This window comes from Nestor notabilis, unplaced genomic scaffold, assembly GCF_000696875.1.
Source record: "Nestor notabilis isolate BGI_N333 unplaced genomic scaffold, ASM69687v1 scaffold15832, whole genome shotgun sequence".
NCBI lineage: Eukaryota > Metazoa > Chordata > Aves > Psittaciformes > Psittacidae > Nestor > Nestor notabilis.
Genome location: NW_009919846.1, coordinates 87,141 through 107,617, shown reverse-complemented (window position 1 = coordinate 107,617; position 20,477 = coordinate 87,141). Strand labels below are relative to the sequence as shown.

The window sequence follows — 20,477 nt, the reverse complement described above, 5'->3', positions numbered from 1 at the left end:
GGAAAGAGAAACTGGCATTTAGGGGCGGGGGAAAAAAACCCCAAAACACCAACCCTGCAACAAACAGGGTAAAAACCCCCCACAACACAGACCCCTAAAAGACTCCCCCCTCCAAAAAAACAAACCCCAACAAACACCCCTCACCCCCCAGTCAGAACCAGGACCACCTGCTCTCTGCTCTCTCCCCTCTCCCCACAGTAAATAATTTCAGTTTCTGCAAAGAGTGTTGTCAGTATGGGGAAAGAGAAAAGGTCTGAACTGTCAGAAGCCCCAAACGTACATGAAAGCCCATCTTCCTGAAGGATACTGGAACTTCCCATCAAATCTAAAGCAGTGTTTGATTCTTTAATTAAAAAGATTTAAAAATCTTAACAGCCTTTTCTTATTAATAACACCTGGAAAATGAAAGTTTTTTTAAAAATGAGAGATTCAACATTAATATGGTAATGGCAGAATCTTTAGAATTTTCTTTCTTTTTAAAATGTATTTATGGACCACTCCAGGGAATTTGCAAATAATGAATATAAGCTTTTAGTCTAATTAGTGATGTGAAGAATTGTCAAACTGAAATCCTGAAGCAAATGGTTACAGGCAAAAGCCAGTCAGAGTTACACTGGTTGATTCACCTATCTCGTAATGATGTAACTTGGATCTTCTGGTTGTGCTTCTTTAGCTATCATATCTTGTCCACAGATATCCGATTGCTTTTGGAGTATTTGAGTTTATCCTGCAAGGAGACCATAGCCCTGTGCCCTGTGGTTTGGCTGGTGGCTTTAGGGAGTGCAGCTGCATGGAGTACTGGTCCCATGGACAGCTTTCTGATTGTTTGTCCTCGTGGAAAGTAGTAGTAAGCAAATCTGATGTTTCGCAGGCACTGGTAGGAAATTTGATCATCAGCACAAAGGGTTCTGTGAGGTAATCCAAGAGCTAGATTTTCATCTTGAATGTTGAGATAATACAGCTCTCTGAAGCAGCTACTTTGGCTGGTTGTATGTGTGAGATGAAAGGGGAAAAAGGTAGTTAGGAGCCAACCATTATGTCTTGCATGAGCTTTGAGGAAAAAAATTTCTTTTGTCTAAATTTTATGGAAAATCCTTATTCTGAGTGGTAGTACAGAGTGCTTTTAAATCCAGGTCTGGGATTAAACAGTGAGGCAACACAAAGAAGAGTATTGCTGCAGTTTGCCTGTGGCTTAGATAAGCTTTGTCTGCTTGAATTGCTGAATTGGGTCTAAAATTGGAGCAATAACATTTCCTCCTCAAGTATTTTGCTGTCCAGATCAGTGTGTAAAAATAAGAAGTGGTGATGTTCGTTAACAAGTCAGTATTTGAAATCATTTTCCTTTGTTCTGTAAAGTAAGTTCATCAAGATGAACTTTCAGGTTCACAGTCTGATAAAATACAGTAGTGGTCATTAGTGTACCTTGTAATATACACTAGAAATCAATTAACTTTCAATAGAAGTGATACAAAAACCTCTGACACTTTACTGAAATCGAGTGGGTTTTTAGCAGAAATTTTGTATAGCTTCTTTGTAAGTAGGGAGTGTGACCCTCTGCTTTTTTATTTCTCAAAACAACACGTTAAGAGTCAGCAAATTGATACATAACTGTGTGCGTATAGACATAAAATTTTAAATGTATAAAAAGATGGCTTAGAAGGCACATTGCTTAAGACTTTTTTTTTTATTTGGATGGACTTAATTACTATTTAAGTGCTTTCAGGAATCAAATGTGAACAACTTTCAAGGACCAAAAGAATTGCTTAAACCCACAGGGTTTCAGTGTGAAGTCAGGCAGCAGGCAGACTGCAGCACCTCTTACAGGACAAGCTGCTGCAGTGGCTTAATCTGTATCATTGCCTACATTTACAATGAAGAGAATGAGAACCTCTCGCCCTCCCCTTGTAACTAAAAAATCTGCCTCTGTTTTTTCACAACTGCATTAATATGAATTGAGAGTTAAGGATTTATTTTTTTCAGCCTGTAAACCTACTTGCCTCCCTAAAGAGCCTCAAAAACACTGATTCACTCTACTGTGATCAAGCATCAGTATCTGAAGCAACCTGAGGGGGAGAAACTAATAAAGTCTGTGTGTGGGGGTAGCTTTTCGTGTTAGGTTTTTCTTGCCTGTATTTGTTTTGCTGGCTGCAGACTAAACAATAGGACACCTTTTCCCCTTCCCTTATAAATTCAGTTTTCCATGTGGCTATAGGAGTCACTAATTTTGTTTCTATGGCTGTTCACGTCAGGACTTTCTTTATACAGAAGTTTTCTTTTATCGTATGGCATTGGCCACAGTCCATAGCGGGTTTTTCGTTGCGTGGTGGGTGTGTGTGGTTTTTTTTTTCTTCTTCTTAATATTTCATCTCCAGCTGTCTATGTTAAGTTTGTGTTGTCAGTGAAGTCAGCTTGAGAAATGACAGCTTTTATCTTCATGCAGCTTGGGGAGAAAAAGGGTTCTTGAGGCAAGTGGGTTTGCAGGGGCATCACGCAATAGCTGCCGGAGCCAGGGGACCACAGATCTGGAGGCAGCACTAGGCAGTAACAGCACTTGAGTATTGGTAGACTCTGTGTCTGTTGGTGTGAGGTGCCAAGAGTTTTTCCAGGTAACCAGTATAGTAGTGCCTATGTAGAATGGATGAGATGAATAAGTTCTTGCTCTTTGCATGTTCCAAAGAGTGGGAAAGGTAGAGCATTTACTTTCTATCCCATTGGTATTGAGTTCAAACAATTGAATGGACTAACATTGTCGATGTTCACTTGATCTCCTTTCAAACATGTTTAACTTTTTTTTTTTCCTTCATTGGATTCTTGTTTAAAAAGAGTAGGTATGTGCTGTGAGCGTTTAAGGCATTAACACTGTAGTTTATATGGCTGCTGAAATAAGAGACTATTACATGGTATTATTGTTGAGAAATGGGAATTAAGGAGCAGCAGGCAGCAGGTCCCTGGGGAGAAGAGAAGGAGGGAGGATGGGGAGAAGGGTCTGGTAAGAGTGTGGCTACAACAACAGTGTGGAATTGCTTTGATATTTGTGTATGCTCCCTTCTGAAACAGTCCAATTCTGACACACCTATGAGATACACCATGAGATACGCAAAAAATCTTGAACTGTGAGCAAAAGCATGACACTTCACTGCTATTTGCTTTATAACTGTCTATCTCCTGTTTTTTAAAATTATTGCCCCTTAAGGGGAGGTGCAGGTCTTGCGTGATTTGCCTTTGCTAAATGTCACATAAAGCATACAGTGAGGTCGTATCAGCAAGTGAAAGTGTATAGTGAGATTTTATTTAATGCAGGGTTGCAAAGCAGGTAATTCTTGAGACATGTTTAGCCCAAGAGGATTTTGATAGGTTGAAGAAAAAGAGATGTATATAGGGAGGGCAGAGAGAGAAGCAGAGTACACATAAAAGGAAGGAAGCTGAAATTGTGAGGTTTTTTTCCTTCTCTCCTCCCACCACCCTTTCTCTAAGACATGCTTAGTATTTTCATATGTGTGGAGGGTCCTTGTGGGCTGGGAGCACTGAGTGTCCTTGTGCATGTGTTTATCTGTATTTACATATGAGATCTTTACCCTTCAGAGATCACTAAAGACGGCTTTTAGTAAATTGTACATCTTCATGGTACTTTGCCCTTTCTGCCTCTGCACACAGGTAGCACAAATACACTGCTTTGCCTGTGAAGGGGCACAGTGATGTCTTTTTGTTTACTTGCTTTCGGTCTTACAGAGATATTCAGGTCCCCCAAACACAAGGCTTCATATTTCAACACCCCCAAAATAAATATATTGATGTATGGTCATCAGCAGTGGCTTGGAGCAACTGAATCCAGTTACCTGCATAGTATCTGAAAAGAAGAATTAGAATGCGTGTAACTCCTCCTAAGAAAAGTAAATTATTGCCAAATAGTTGCTTACGGACTAACCTTCCACAGAAACCAGAGAAGTCTGTTTTCTTCGTACCCAATAAAAGGTGTTTTGGATGTCTTTGAAGAAGAGAAACAAGCAGTAATACCTGTTCAAACACTGTGAACTATAGGTAGCTTTCAAAAACTTTCATATGATACAGTTCACAAACATAATTTGCCCAGACTTTTTTTTCCTTCAGTTGATGTGCAATGCCTATTTAGAATGGAAGAAGTTAATTTAAAAATAGGCTTAAACTGGAAAAAATGCATACACAAGGATTACATGAGTCACATTAAGACTTGTCAGCAGTGTTTTACTAAGGAATTAAGACTAGGTGAGCTATATATTAAATAAAACTATTGCATTAAAATATCTTTGTGGAATTTGAAAGGACAATTTCTTGTCTGACACACTTGGTATGATTGCAAGTAGTTACAAAGTAACAAAACTTAAGCTGATTTCACAACAAAATAAACCAAAATCTTCTGTAGGTTTATGCTTTCTGGGATGTGACAGCAGCTTTGCATATACTGGACTTTGCTGAGGAAAATAGGTTATGGGGAAGATGGAAAGCACCCTATAAGGGCTGTCATTGTCTGAGATGGGAGAGTATTTCAGGGAAGATGCTCCCGTATCTTTTTCTTTCCTTTCTCCACCTACTGTGTAGGATTTTGTCCGTGTGCAAAAGTGTGCTTTCTGAAATCAGAACCCATCCTCATGGAAGCTGTTGCGCTCTAGTAAATTCAGTCAGACCCAGCTTTGTCCCTTACTCTTTGCTATACATCTGCATTTGGTTTGGGATTTTTCTTGAGGAAGCTGGGAGCTGATTCTTTGTGGGCTCATGTGCACACAGTAGAGGTGACTGCAAATCCGTAATGCCATCCTGCAGCGAGGAGCTGCAGGGGGCTGCCAAAGTGCAGGAGAAGGATGGGAGAAGTGATGTGTCTGAGCTGGAGCTGTGCAGGTTATCACAGCACATGAGACATTCCAGCTCTGTCTACTCGCTACTAGTTCAGTGCTTGTTCTGGTCCTGGGAACGCAAACCTACCTTTGTAGCTTCTATCTGGTCTTCTTGTGTGGGGAGAAGGTTACAGGGGGAAATGGGTTACAAGCTTTGTGTATTTTTAGGAAGTTTTAAGAAACAGATTTAGATATTCTTTTTAATAGGGGTCATAGTAACTGAAATGGAGATGTCTCAAAGATGCTCAATCTTCTGTGTTACACTGGCTCTGTGTGATTCCTCTGTTTGCCACGCAAAGCTTTATTAATTTTTTCATTGCTAATTGTGATACATCAATAATATAAAATAAAAAAAATAATTAATGTTTCACATGCATCAGTAAACACCAGACTTCAGATGTGCACATTGGGTGACAAGTTGAAACTACTCGTCGTGCAGCCAAGCAACTGATGAAGGTGTAAATGGTTTCAAATTAAATGGTTGATACAGCTATTCTTGTTGTTTTGAAGTGACCTTTCAGTTTTGTACAATAGGTGTCTCACTATTGCCATAAACTGAGGTGCACAGCGGGACTGCACCCGTTTTGTACTTGGCTTGCCATTTCCTTTGGCTCTTTATGAATGTGGTAGAGGAACTGGTAATTTCAAGGTGGCATTTCTTCCTTGCTCCTCTCCCTTCCTCTTCCACCTCCTTTTCAGGATGTTCAAGTTATTTCTGTGCTGCAAATGTTGGCTGAAAAAAGTTTTTAAATTGCATCAAACTTTTTAGTCCCTCAAAGTCAGGTTGGAAATAAAACAGACAACTCCAAACCTTGTGTTATGTCCTTTACTGTTGAGTAAATGCAGAGATTGCTTTTTTCTTTGGTCCATCTTGTAGGTGCTGGACAGTAAAGATATGTAGGTTTTTCTTCTGAAATCTGAGGTGCCAGTTTGTATGAAACTTGTATATGTGCTTCTGGAAAGGACTTTTCCACCTCTCCTCTTCAGCAGTGAATCCACACTGCTCAGCATGAGCATTTGTTGCCTAGTTTTGTGTGGAGCTGGGGTGAGACCTGTTGGTGCACTGGCTGGGCTGTTGTGTGCTCGGATCCTTCTGTGAGTGGCACTCCTTGCTAAGAAATTAATGAATTTTAATTTGAATCTACAAGTGTGAAAGACTAATGGCATGACACAGTTTGAAGCTCATTGAGTAGCGTATTGGCTGCCAATTCTGTGGTTTGGAGTTTTTCTGCATTAAAACTTCCCAGTATTTTAATATTGAAGGAGCATCCCCTTTTATGTTCTACTTTAGGACCCCACTTGCAAGTTTCCAGTGGCTGTGTGAGATCACTTTGATGTTTTGGAGCAGTATATCACGTTAGGGTGATTGTTTTGTACCAGCATCACCAGCTGAGATTACGGTTCAAGGAAATCTTTGCAGACTTCAAGGAAATTCCCCCCTGTCCCTATTACAGTGAAGCAGCTCCCGAATCTTTCTTTGCTTTATTGGAAATGGAAGCTTAAAGGGAGCTGTGTGCAGTTTGGGTTTTCCTTCTCCCTTCTCCGCCTATTTAAATGATCAAATGCTGAAATTGGCTCTTACTTGCTTGAGAGGGAGTGAAAACAGCTGAGAAATGCTGCACGACCAAAACCTGTTCATCTTTTCTGGAGAAAATGCACTTATCGCTTGATTTCATGGTCACCGCAGTGTTGGGGTGATGGCTCCACATGAGGAGAAGTTTGGGCAAGGTGGCTTTGTGCTGGGAGCTCTGGCTGGGCCCCAAACAAAGCCTAGAGAAGAGCATTTCAAGATGTAAAACACTTGCTGCGGGCCTATGTGGGTGGTTGGTGGTGGTGTGAGGGAAAGGAGTGTATTTTAAACGGATCTGAGGGGGGGGGAAATGAAAGCTTCTGATTTTCTTGCTAGATGGGAGCATCTCTGAAACTTATTTTGTTGCAAGATTTTGCTGGTCTCTATAAGTTTAACAAACTTTCTGCTATAACAAGTTCCTAAAACATGAAGTGTTTTTCTGTGAGATGTCAGTATTGAGCAGTTAAAACACTGAGTAAAACTGAATGTTTGAACACAAGACACTTACTTTCGTTGCTTTGGTGAACCAAAATGCAGTTGCGACCTCAGCTAGACTGCACTTTGTCCCCTCTACCTTCCCCAGGTCTACCCAGGGTAGCCAGACTGACCCAACCAGCATGTCCTACCTGAGCCCAGCTGAAACTGTGCTAATCTACACATTCCTGTGAATCCCAAGGGTTTTGTGGCATCTCTGGCATTTATTTGTTCTCTCACTTTGGGGGAAGGGAGGAGACAAAGGACTTGGCTGTGAAGGCAGCCAGCATGCTGCCAGCCTTTGCAGTAGCACTTCAAAGTGAATGTTTTGTTTACTAGATAAGTGAAAACTGATGTAAATTTGGGGTGAAAATACAAAGAATTTACTGATTCTTGCCCCTTCCTTCTGATCAGAGGTGGACAAACCAGCCAACTAAATCTTAGAAAACAGTCCGTCGTTAGGATAATGAGTATCTTAATATCAAAGCGAATGTATGTATTCAAATTTATATTCTCTTCCTTGAAGGGGATGTAGAATCCTGAAGTACCATCATGGTGAATTTAAAAAAAAAAATAAAAAATAAAGTATTAAACCAAGAAATTCTCCAAGTGTGTGGAGGGGAGCCCAGTACAAATACATGGGATTATCACACCCATTTATAACATGGAGAATTAGATACTGAAGGCCTTAAAGCTGAAATAGAAATAGTCTTCAAGAAAAGTGGAGACCTCATGAAATGCAACAGCTGTCAAATATGTAACAAGTATTTCTGTAACAGCTCTTTGGACTTGAAATGGTTTTGACCTGACATTTCCCCCCTAGCGATCTGTTGGGTTTTATTTGAGTTGTGTATTTGGTTTTGCCCCTTTTAGTATGACAGATGCTTAAATGTATGACACTATGTATAGTCTATCTTGCAATAATGTTTTCTTTCTTATTTTTTTTTAAACTATTTTCTTTAATTTATCTGCAGGAGTCGGAAGCTTCAGATCAGAAATATCCCGCCTCACTTGCAGTGGGAGGTAGGAAGTTACTTTAAAAATTGGTATCTGTGCTTAAAAACTGTGTTTCTGTTTCTCTCTTTAGCCACAAGATTCTTGCCCTTCCCCCACCTTTCGCTTGCTTTGCACACACCACCCATTCTGTTCTGGGGAAAAATCCTTTCGAAGAGGAAACAATAGAGCCTTCTAAGCAATTCAGATAACTGCCTTCATTTCTGCTCTCCGAGTTAACCATAAAAAATGTTGAAATGGATTCTTTGGTGAATGCTAACTTCCTGGTGCAGCCACTCTCTTTGACTGAAAGTTTGCCCATTTTGGACCTTGCTAGTGTCTGATGTATGAGTTCAGTAAACTTAATACAAGTTCATGTGTAAATACTTGGCCAAAACCTTTATAAAACCAGAAATTAAATGCTAATAATGCTGGTCCTTTTTCTTTCTTTTTGTTCATTTTTCCTTGTTTATCTACAGTGGTGGTGGTATGGCAAATTATTTGCTCATGCTATTACAGTTACTTGTTCTCACTAATATATTGTATACTTGCTGTTTATGCTCCACAAATAGTGATATAATTTTTGTAGTAGATGGGCTCCCGTAAGAACAGATCTGCTTTTTTTTTTTTTTTTTTTTTTTAAACTGTTTTTTCTACCTTGGATGTGTTTAAAATATTGTTTTGACGTTTTACTAGTAGTAAGTCATCCTTTTGCCTGAGGGAGATTAGAGAGTGGAGGGTTTGAGGCTAAAGCTCTGGTAGCATTGTTCTCTTAACAGGTTTGGTCTGCCTTCTTGGTCTGACTTTCCATCTGTAGCTACTTCTTTATTTGCCCTCCCTGATTGTTTCCTTGCTTTGGAGAAAAATGGAGGCATTGCTCTGTCCAACCTAGGCTATCACCTGCAGGTTTTCTGTAAGATATCAGCACACACCATCTCTCAGTGCTTCAGTCTGCCCTTCTGGTGTGTGCTGTCAGTATAAGAATTTCTTCTGTGCTTCCTGAACCATGTGCTCCCCTCAGTTGAACCATTTTCACCTTGTACTTCAAATTCAGAACTGTTTTTTCTTTTTTCTTTCTTTTTTTTTTTTTTTTTTTTTTTTTGGTAAGTGTAGTAGTAGAAATGGTTGATGGTGACTAATTTGAGGATTAACTTGTATTTTGGTAAAACTTCCTCTGAGGGTTTTGTGTGGGAATAGTACCAGAGCAGAGGCATGTGATTCAGAAAAATGTGAATAAACACAGATGTAGGCCCTGTTGAGCAAAGTACATAAAAATGCATCAACCTGCTTGTCCCTTCTTACATGTATGTAGCTATTACTGCTTATATGTTATAGGTATCTACTCTTTGGCCCATCTGCTTCCTGATTTTTAAGTGATTTCCCTCTACTTCTCCATTGCTGTAGTTTGTGTGGTGACATCTGGCCTCAGACATGATCTTTATGTTCCAGTTTTTAAAACACTGTGTCTTCCTAAAGTTACCAACGAAGAGTTAAAATTGTCCCTATTAGCATCATTTCAACCTTGCCTAGATATCCTCAAGTTGCTTGTACAGACCTGACCCTTTGTCGGGGCATAGAATTTAGAGGCCCCAAAATAACCTCTACAGTACTTTTGCATTCTCTTGTAACATCAGGGCTGCTTGCCAAGGACAGTTTGTCCACAAAATTCCTAAAGTTTTTCTTTGTAAGTGTTTTCGGTCTGTCCCTTCTGCACTAAGCAGGTAAGTTCTATATGCTCTCAAGAGTGCTGATGACAACATACAGCAACTGGTGATTAACTTAACCAGGGAATTGTCTCATGTCAAGCTTATCTTGGGCTCTCTCTTTTTTTTTTACTTTCTAGTTCTAAAACTTCCTTTGAGCTCTGTAAGAAAGTTTTGGATGATTCCTTCTTACAACAAGTCTTTCCTGCAACCAGTTGCTTGGGAGGGAGAGTTTAAAAGTTTATACTTATAAAAAGGGATTTATATTGAAGCAATGTTCTTGCATAATATTTTCTGAGGGGATGATGTGTATGTAAATGTGTATGTGCACATGCGGGCAGCTGGAGCAATTTTACTCAAATTGTGTCTTATAGTCCCTCTGTGCCAATCTGCTTGCCTCATCACTCCTTTGTTAATTGCTTGAATCAAGACTGACTTCTAATGGGTGTGAAATCCTTAAAACCAAACCAAAAACAACTGATAAAAGATGTCTCTAGGTTAGTTCAGTCTCTCAGCCCTCATGTATATTTGATATTGAAACACAAAACACACACAGTACCCTGCAACACTTTTTTCTTTTTACAGTGTCATAGGGACATGTGAAAAGAACAGGAAAGATTTGTTATGTTTTTTTTTTTTTTTGTATAACCATTATTAGGAAGGCTACCTTGTCATTCTTTGCAAAAGTATTTTTTTAAGTTTTGTTGAAATAATTGTTTTAATTTTGCTCTTTATAGAAAACAAGCATTTCATGTGGGAAGCAGTCAATGTGCATGTCTCTAGTTCAGTGCTTTGCAGCTGTTCTTGTTGCCAGTGTGTTGTAGTGGTACCTGTAAGTTCTGAGCCCTCATGGGGCTTAGACCCAAGGAGCATCTCTGTGCACACCCACACGCAACAGAGACGGTCCTTGGCATACAACACATCACCCACAAAATGTCTTATAATAAGGAAAGGCATCCATGATGTTCTCAAATGCAGGTTGTTGGGTTTGTAGAAAGCAGGTCTGGAAGAGCAGAAGGAATGCTGGTCCTACAGGAATGTAGCTGTAGTGTTTGTAGTGTGAAGTATAGCGGAGTTTAGTAGTAGTTCCCACTCCTGAGCACCCCAGAGAACAGTATTTTCAAAAACAGAAAAATATTCAGGGAATAAATTGAAGCTTTATCTGAATTGAGAATGTTTTGTGATGTATCAGCTGAGGAAGGTGTCCCGTTGTCAGTATGGGTGCTTTGGTTTCTATGTGGATGGAAGCTGGCTCTTAAGATTCGTGAAATGCCAGAGTAATGAATTTCCTGTGAAAACCTTGGAACTGTTTCACTGGTGTACCTTCTTTCTAAGAGGCATGTGCATCTATTTAGCAAAATCTAGAGTCTTTAGTAGCATGGAAGAGAGAAAACATTAATGTTAAGGAAAGCTTGACTTCCACTTGGAAAAAAACTGGGTATCCTGAAGACTCATGAGGTAGGACACTTGGCCTAGTTATTCCATATAGCTTGGAAAACTGGGTGTAAATGGCCAGAGTAACAAGCATTTACTAATAAGACTTTTCATAAACCAAGTTCACAAATTCAGATTAACTATTCACTTTTCTGGCTGGCATTTTGAGAAAAATGTTCCAATGAGTTTTGTCCGTCACATAGGTTGAAGTTACTGGGCAAAATACTGACTCTTAGAACTAGTTGTAGCAGCTGGACTTGTACTTGTTTCCCCTGGGTAATGTAAGAGTTGCCTCTGTACTTAACCCGTTATGGTATAAGTAAAAAAGGTAAGATAACCTCTTTTAGACCATATTCAGGGTTAAGTGGTAGAAGAAAGGCAGATAATGACCTCCTATAGTCTGCTACATTGCTACATTGAAAGAACCCCACAGGGTTGCTATCCTGAAGAGCTCACCTTTAAAGTGCAGCTGTAAAAGATAAAATTCTAACGTATTCCAAGGCATTCAAGGTTAAGTTTATACAGAACTTGCCTGGTAATTAATTTGAACTTCACAAGAAGATTTTTGGCAAGGTTCTGCAATGTTTCTGTGTGTGTGGGTTGGTACTCTTGTACTCTTTGCCCAGCTAGGAGAAACTGGAGGTGGAGGGAAAGCAGCATCTTTCTCTGAACTAAGAAAATTGAAGACTTGCCTTAGACTGAAATTGAAGTCTGGACTGGTAGGGGCTTATCCAGGATCGTGTTCTCTACTCATGCAGGAGATCACTTGCATTTTCTTCTTTCCCCTTTCCCTCACTGGACTGTCTGGGTTTGAGGACTCTGGATCAGTGCCTATGTTCCATACAAGTGTTATCACTTCTGGAATCCATCTTCTTCCTTTTATTCTGTTTATACATAAATTGCATGTAGAGGTTATTGTATCAATTTAGTAATATGAAGGACTTGTGCAGGACCAGATTTTATTTTTTAAAGAAATGTTTCAATTGTTGCAAAGTTTTTGGTGAAGCAAACTTTCAAACAACTAGTGGACCTCTCTTTAGTGTTAGTAGGTGGGTATCATTTCCCTTCCTCCCTTTTACTCTCCTTACTCATCAAATACAAAGTCCAGATTGATGCTAAGAATTGTGACAAGTGAAGGATTTAGCACACCACCTTCTTCCATTCTTCACACTTTCTTATTGGAAACAAGCACCCTGGCTATGATCTCTGCAGAACAGTAAACAGCTCTCTTCCTCTTTCCTGAACTGCAGGCTGTAACATACTGTTTTGACTCCTAATTTGTAACAGCAAGTGATCTCTCACTTTGCTTGTGAGTATTCAGCAGTGGAGGTGTATTTGCAAGACAAAATGATATGCCTTCTAGGAGGAAGTCAAGGTGTGGTGATTTAAGCCTGAAGTATTTGGAGTTTGTTTTGGATTCAACATGGTGGGGATCCAAGTAGACTTCTGAGAAGGAACTGTTATGTTAAACATCACCTTTTTTTCTTTTAAAACTAGTTTCCCCAGTGTAGAATATGCTTCAAGAGATTTTTCTTTCCAAATATTTTTACCCTGTTTAGTGAATAAAGTGAAAGAGAACAGACTTTCAGGACACAGATGGTGCCAGAAACAGCACTTGCTGGCTCAGCAGGAAGGTAGCTGTTAAAAGGGTTCCTACTTAATCTGTGGGCTTATTTCCTTATCGTTTTCTATGGAGCAGATAAACAGATACAGTGTTGATGAACTTGGTAATAAAAAAGGTATACTAAAAGCCCAGCCTGTGGAGTGTGAACCAGATGAGTGAGTAGAGAAGCAAGAAAAACATTGTGAATGTGTATTCCTAGCTTTGCTGTGAGACTTGCAGGTTGCTTTCAGGGACAGAAATGTGTGGGAAGGGAGGTCTGATTTAGCTCTTCCAAAGGGAAAAAGGATGTTACTAAATAGAGTTTGCTTTTCCTCACTTTTTTCAAGGAAATGCAACATGAAGTCTCATAGTTATGTTGAGACCTCTGATGTTTTAGATTCTCCAAGCAGAAGTAGTAATGAAAAAGGATTTCTGGATCAGAGTTGCAATGAGAGTGCAGGTTCTGCACTGAGATTTGTCAATGCAAGAAAGGTTTGAACCATTTCCACCCATCTGCGTATTTTGTAAGACAACCCCCAGTTTCTTCAAAAGAACTGAGACTGATTTTGGTTGTGAGTAAATGTAAGTAAATCTTCTTACAGTGCACATAACTCTTTGTCCCGAGGATCTGTAGTAGCTTGTGTCGTGTCTTTGATTTAGAACAGCTGTGTGAGGTGGGTTGTTGGTTGGTTGGTTTTCAATCTAGAGATGCAGTGTAAAAACTCATCTTGGTGAATGACACCTGCTTATGATGCAGCTTATTTTAGAACACCAAGGATATGAAGAGGACAGGTGGGGAACTTCTAGGTTTTAAGAAAGGAAAAGAAAAATATGAGACTATTGCAATTAAGAATAAATTAGGATTATACGGAGCAGATATTTCTCATATAAAGCAAGATGTAAAGGGGAGATGCAGGAATGAGCTGAGCTACAATTCGAAGAATTCAAAAAGAAAGATGAATCAATGTTAAAGGGGTTTAAAATGTATTGAAAAGTGATCTTTCACCTCAAGCCTCCTCCAAGAATCCTAATTTAATGTAATGCTATAGAAAATATGTATAGCTATAAAAATGCAAGCAGAATGCTAAGCACGCACAAATTATCTGCTGCTGTCTGCTAAGTGTAGGAACATCTAGTAGGGATCTTTGCTTTCTCTTTCCTTTTCAGTGTGCTACATCAGACACTAAGCTGTACTTTTTACCACTTACTATTTGTCCCACTCAACAGGAGAATGGAGAACGTTAGTCTGTTCTCCACAGTAGTCTTTTACATGTTTTAAGACTTCTAATTTTTAGGGAGGGTTAAGGAGTGAGTTTAAGTTCTGCTAGTCTCTTCTCAGGATTCTTGTTTCTAGGCAATTGATTGTTCTTAGGTCTCTTGTCCTCTGGTACATTTGCACTCCATTTCAGCTTTGTGCCGTCTTCAATTTTAATAAACACAAACCTGATACAACACTAGATGAGGTGGTCCCTGCAAACACTATGAAATAAAGCTTGTCAGTTTGACAGCAGGCTGGTAATGACTATTACCTGGCACTGATCACAAAGTCAACTTCTTGCCTGCTGTTGTAGTATTGGTTGTGTTTACCTTATGAGTCTGTTGTGGGGGACTGTGACAAAAGCCTTCTAAAGAGAGAGATCCCCCACACAAAGACTGTCAATTGTGTTATAACGAGAAAGCAGATTTAGCAAGAATTATGCACATCAAAGAAAGGATGAATGTTGATCACCTGCTTATTTTGATTCCTAATTACAGGATAGAGCAGTCCCTGGGGCAATGCAGAGCCTTTGGACAGCACTGCTTCTTCCTGGTCTTGGATCTATACCCAAGGGAGTATAGGGGGTGCTTTTGCTTCTCTCCTGTCAAAGGAAAAAGAAAGGATGATCTTTCCTTTCTGCTAGCTGACCTGGGCCCCACACTCTGAATTAACTATTTTGCCTGAGCTGGGCCTAGCGGCAGGTGAGACAATCTGATACAGAAAAGTGACCGTGTCTATGGCAGACCACCCAATTTTGCACTTAAGACAACATACTCTGGCTTATGTTGGGATTTTAATTGCCTGGCTTAATTATAGGGGGTGATATTTACAGGTATATGTGAGGTAATAAACACCTTTTGCAGGTGTTTAAAATACAGAGTGTGGGAGTGAAGGTCCTTGGATAAACATGCAATAAGCACATTTCTCACTTGGAATGATTTATTCATAGGAGTGTGTTGGCTACAGTGGTGCTGATAATCATTGTTATAAACAAGGGGAAAATCTAACGAGAAAAGTAATTTTTCTTGGAGAACTGGGCTACAGTATTTTTTACTTAAATCAGGATCATATTAAAAGTAGATGGTGATGCTTTTATCAAAAGTCTGACCCCATTTAAGAGTTAATATCCCAGATGCCCCCACTGAAGGTACTTTTCTGTGCTTTTTATTATAGCTATAGGCTTAGAAAAGTAACACTGCATTAGTTAACATAACTTTTTTCCTTAAGAAACTTGTATTGCAGTGCAAGTACAGCTTAAGTAAGAAATAGAGAAGTTAGAGGTGAGGTCAAGGCTCTGTTAAGTACCTAGAAGGTACAGAAGGTGGTCTTCCAACTGCAAGAACTAGGCATAATGTTAGTAGTCCTTCAAAGAAATCAGAAGACCCATCAAGTCAGACTTAGCTTGGCTGACACAGTTTAGAGGTGTGAAAGTTGCTCCTCTTTCCTTCAGGTGCCCACGGTGGTAAGTTGAAAGAATATGATCCAGGAGATTTTGGGCTGGTGCTGTCAGATGTGGTGTTTGCTGGTTGTTCAGGCAGCCACTTTGAGTCATATGGCAGAGGCAGGAAGGCTGGCTGAGCAAATTCTGAAGAAGGTGCTGAAGTGACAGAGCTTTTTGACCAGAATATTAAGCAAGCTGGAATAGCTGCTGGTTTCTCTGAACGTGCTGAGCAGTGACTTTGGGGCATAGTTTGTGAGCTGTTGGTTAACCCTGCTGTGGAGGGGGCAGGACAAGGAGTGGAGGGAAGTATCTACTTGGAACTGAGACTTTCAGTCTGTTGTCTCAGATGAGTCACACAGCTTTGTGATTCAGTGTGTAGATCTCCTGTGATGGATTATGAACTGCTTTTGGCTGGAATGGGCTCTAATATGAAAGCATGGAAAACCAGTGAGTTTTAAGTGTCAAGTGTGGCCATTCCTACTAAGACTTTATGTCTTAGTAGGAAAAAAAAGAAAAGAAAGCTTTATTTCTTTGGAGACATAGAGGGGGAAAAAAAAAGAGGAATGATTCAGTGTGACTGATGGGTGCAATTGTTTGATCCAAACTTTTCCCCCATCAAAATCTGTCCCATTGTCCTGTTATTGAGAGGAGGAAAAAAGATCTGTATTCTTGGCTAGTTTTTGATCTTCTAGGATAAAGGAAGGCACAACTTGTGATGTCTTAACTTTTCAGAGATGTTCTAATACTTAAAACAGCTGCTAGAGTGCAAGAATTTTGGCATTGTCACCATGGGGTTGGTTGGCACTGTTAGGACAATATGTTGCTCACAATCCTGGAATAATATGGTTACTTGTTTACCCTGTCACTAACCCTGACTCCAAAACATGAGAAATATTAAGACACACAAAGCTTGATTGCTTTGAAACACTTCTTGGGGAAACCAGCCACCAAATCTTACTTTTTATTTGCAGTTCCAGAAAGGTACTGTAGGATGGTTTGGGTTAGAGGGGACCTTAAAGATCATCTAGTTTCAACCTCCTGCCATTGGTAGGTGCACTTTCTACTAGACCAGGTTGCTCCAAGCCCTGTCCAACCTGGCCTTGAACACTGCCAGGGATGAGGCAGCCCCAGCTTCTATGGGCAACCTGTGCCAGTGTCTCACAGTGTCTGTGAAGACCTTTGATCAAGGGCTTAGTTGCCAAAGCCTTGCACCCTTTACCTATAATTTTTACTTAAGGAGTCACATGGTGCAACCTCTTTATCCAGCATTGTGACATGTGCTTTCATAGAATTACAAAACCATTTGGGTCAGAGTGGTCTATAGGCCAACTTTTTCTGCTCAAAGCATGGTCTGTATTGAATTCAAACCACATTGCATTAGGTTTTGTCCAGCCTTGGAAACCTCTAGGAATACAGTTTGTGCAACCTCTTTGGGTCACCAGTTCTAAGGATTCTACTAGTGAGGTTTGTTTTCCTTCTACCTGGTGAGGACATTTGTTGTGTCAACTTGAGCCTGTTGTCTCTTGTACTTCTGCCCCACACCTCTGGGAAGAGTTTGTCTCTATCTTCTCTATGAGCTCTGGGGCAGGCCACTGCTATGCTCCATTCAAAGCCCTTCTGGGCTCAACCTCTCCTCACTGGAGAGGTACTTCAGCCCCCAGCCATCTTGGTGGCCATTCACTAAACTGATTCCAGGTTCTCAGTGTCTGTCTTGAACTGGAGGTGCCAAAACTGAATGCAGTATCTACCTGTGATTGAAGCCCCAAAGTGAAATAAGCAGCAGTTTTCTTCATTTCACATGTAATCATATCATCTTGTTTCTCTCTGGTACTCTAATAACATAAAAACCAAATGCCAAGGGACTACTTGGTGAAATTTGTAGCTTCTAGAAACTCTTTCCATTTTGAATGCAACCTCAGTTTACCAAGTTGTAATGAAAGTCACAAAGTATGTTTTTGACCTATGAAAGAATAGACTTTTTTGGATAAAAAGAAGTGCTGTTAAAGCTGTTGGCATAGCTTTTCCATGTCTGTTGCATGTGAACTTAGTCTCTCTGAATTAATTATTCATGCTGCCTGACATCTTAAATCTTGTTCACTTTACTTTTCCTCTGAAATGAGGAACCAGTAGTTCTTACTGGTGTTGAGTCTTCTCTGAAAGTGGTGCTTTTAGGTGCTGGGAGTGCAGCCCAAAAATTCCCAATGAAGTTAGATGTCGGTACCTTTTTTTGTTAGCATGTATGAAGCTGCTGGTAAAGCTGCATGCTTTTGTAAATGAAGATGCCATTCAAGTGTTGTAAAATTAATGTGACTAAGAAACTAGCTAGTTCTGTCCTGCTCTTGGAGAAGTTCTTACCTAATATGTTACCTGCCTTGAAAGAAGATGTTACTACCAGGGATTGCCTCTTCAGTCTTACCTGTTGTATGATTTGAAAAGAATTAGAGGAAATGTAAATGAGTTGTTCCTCAGGCAGTAATAGCACAAATGTTAGGAGCTCTTACTCATGGTAGCCAAAGGAATAGAAAAATGTTAACTTCAAGTGACTTCAATGATTCCTTTCTTAATCCATTTAATTTGTGCAAAAGAACGTAAAACCAGCAACACTGGGTCATAAAAAAGGTTTATGTATAGTCATGTACCCCACCTTTGCTGTGTCTTGGGAGGGGTACAAGAATAAGGGCAAGGATATAGTGATAGCTCACTATATATAAAGCCAGTCTCCTGGCTTTCAGCATTTTGCAGCCCTGTAACCTACTGACCCAGAAACGGTGGCTTTGTATTTGAGAAATTAATCCAGAATTTCTGTGAACGTGTTCCTGAGCCAGTGCAAACTCCTAGCATCCACAGCACAGTGCAATGAAGAGTTGCATGGGCTTTAGGGCATCTTGCAAGAAGAACCATCTCATCTCACATGCTGTGAACTTTGACCTGCCTTCCAGCTTCTATGTTGAAGGGAACAGTGAATAGTAGGATCTCCGTGACCTTTTCCTCCCTATTTCCCTTATTATTGTAAGGACCTTTATTCCTCAAACACTTCTTTTCCAGGATGAAGAGCCATAGCCTGCTTAGTAATTTTTTTGTGTGGAAGCTGTTCCCCATGCTTTGATTATCTTTCTCCCATTCTTGGAAATTCTACTGAGCGATTAGAGTTGAGGGACTGAATTTGCCCACAGTTATGTCAGTCATGTTAGCTTATTTCATTTTATGAAGGTAGTTGCTGTAAGAGACCTTGGTGCATGTCTCAGATTTTGCTTCTCCACCCTGCGTGCTGTGTGCCCTCCCTGCCTCAAAAGGTGCTGCAATAAAGACAGTGGAATGGGGTTTGCCACTTATATCTCAAGAGATCAGAAGACTTTTTTTAATGACAGCCATGGGAAAAAACGACATTATCAGCAGTGCAGATCCTTCCGTGGACTTGCTGCTGGTTGCCAGGAAATGTTACATTTGAATCATATGCGTACCACATGTTGGTCTAACTTTATGCAACTGGCTCTTGTGTGGAGGGAGGGAAACCAAATGTGCTTATTTTCAAGGGGTAAGCTAGTTCCAGTCCAGCTGATTTTTCTATAAAGCGATGTAGACAGCACATCTCTCCTCACCCTTGTGCAAGGTGCTCTTTAGCCTTGTTCAGTGAACAAGTAGAAAGCAGCTCTTGAGCCACCTCTCATGAGCAAGTCTGCTGAGACTGTTGCAAAGGTTGTGGTGCTACTCTGCTGTTACAAGCCTTCTACTGTATTGCTATTTGTACAAGCATGCTGCTTCATTGCTGCTGTGTTCCCCTTCCACAGGGACCATTCTGGTTGCAGTCTTTAACTTGGCCATTCAAGACTGTGGCCCCATCTATGCCTCTTTGCACAGTTTCTACTTGCTTTCATCTAGTGCTATGGGAAAATCTTGAGTTGTTGACTGTGTGGGGACAAAGAATAACTTGAGCTCAGGCTGCAGAATGTCCCACAGAAGGAATGAGACAGATGAGGCAAGCAGTGAAGCTGTTGTACCAAGTAAGGTGAAATGCTGCAGGCTTATGGGAAGGTGAGAGATGACAATACAATCTGCATCTGCATGCTTCCATTTCATTCAGCAGCTAGTACTTGCTCCAAGAGTCTTGGAAGCTGCCTTGGAAGGCAGCTATGAGGACATGTAGAATATGTAGGAGATCTTTAAGATGTAGGTGAATACCAACTGAGTCAAATCTGCTGAGCAGGGGGAAGGGAGGTGAAGTTGTTGATATATTTCCTTTTTTAAGTGATTGTGTTATTCTAAAGCCTGAGGCTCCCTCTGATCCTGTGCCCCAAATTGGTAGCCAAGTACATGTGGGCAGGGAATGAAGGGAATGTAACTTGAAATAGCTCTCTTATTTTCAGATGCTTTGGATGCTGTGGCAATCAAAAGGGGGAGATGTGACTAAAAGCCTTCAAAACCACTTCCAAGCACATGCCTTTTAGTGGAGCAAATGAGCAGGATTTTTAGAATATAATGCAAACAGGAAATCACTCTGAAAACTTTAGCCCACCATTAACTTTGAGGGGAGGGAAGATATATTAAAACTATCCTTGCAAACAGCTGCCTTGTTATAAAGCCTAATAGGAGATTAAACGCGTGTGTTAGAAATGAATCAAAATCAACATTTCTTGGGACACCTTTTATTGGGTGTTGGGTTTTAGGTTGCTCTTAGTAATAGAGTCAGGTTGTTATGTGAGTAGTAGATAGCTACTCATGCAGCACTTTCACTTATTTGCTCGCATAGTTTTCTTACTGATCACTAGTACCCAGGGTGAGCAACATGCAGGAGGCCAACCTCAACTATGTACTCTGAAGTGGAGGGTTATAATGATGTGCCAGTGGCCTCTAGGTAGGTGTTCCTCAGTCCTTTGTTGCACTGGATGTATAATAAAATCTGTAGCCGCCATCTGATTGCATATAACAGCTGTCACCCTTTTGGATGTGGTCCGAGTTACAAATCTTCTGTTGATACAAGTGTGTGCTAGTGTCCTCGTGTAGATTCAGCAGGCTTTCGGTCTGGGAAACTTTCACGTGCTACCTGCCTTTTCTTCGCATGTTGTTTTCTGGTGATGGTTTCTCCATCTAAATGTGTTGAAATCTACAGGAACCATTCATATGAGCTTACACTGA

The 20,477-nt window shown here is 40.3% G+C and overlaps 1 protein-coding gene across 1 annotated transcript in view; it reads left to right on the top strand.

Annotated features, from left to right (window-relative positions):
* IGF2BP3 (insulin-like growth factor 2 mRNA binding protein 3) overlaps nucleotides 1-20,477 on the top strand; it is a gene marked incomplete at its 5' end in the record, with an annotated part of 111,802 nt that overhangs the window by 15,554 nt on the left and 75,771 nt on the right. Inside the window, one exon of the mRNA XM_010010424.1 lies at nucleotides 7,887-7,935. Coding sequence (XP_010008726.1) covers nucleotides 7,887-7,935 — 49 coding nt within the window. The remainder of the gene's footprint in view (nucleotides 1-7,886; nucleotides 7,936-20,477) is intronic.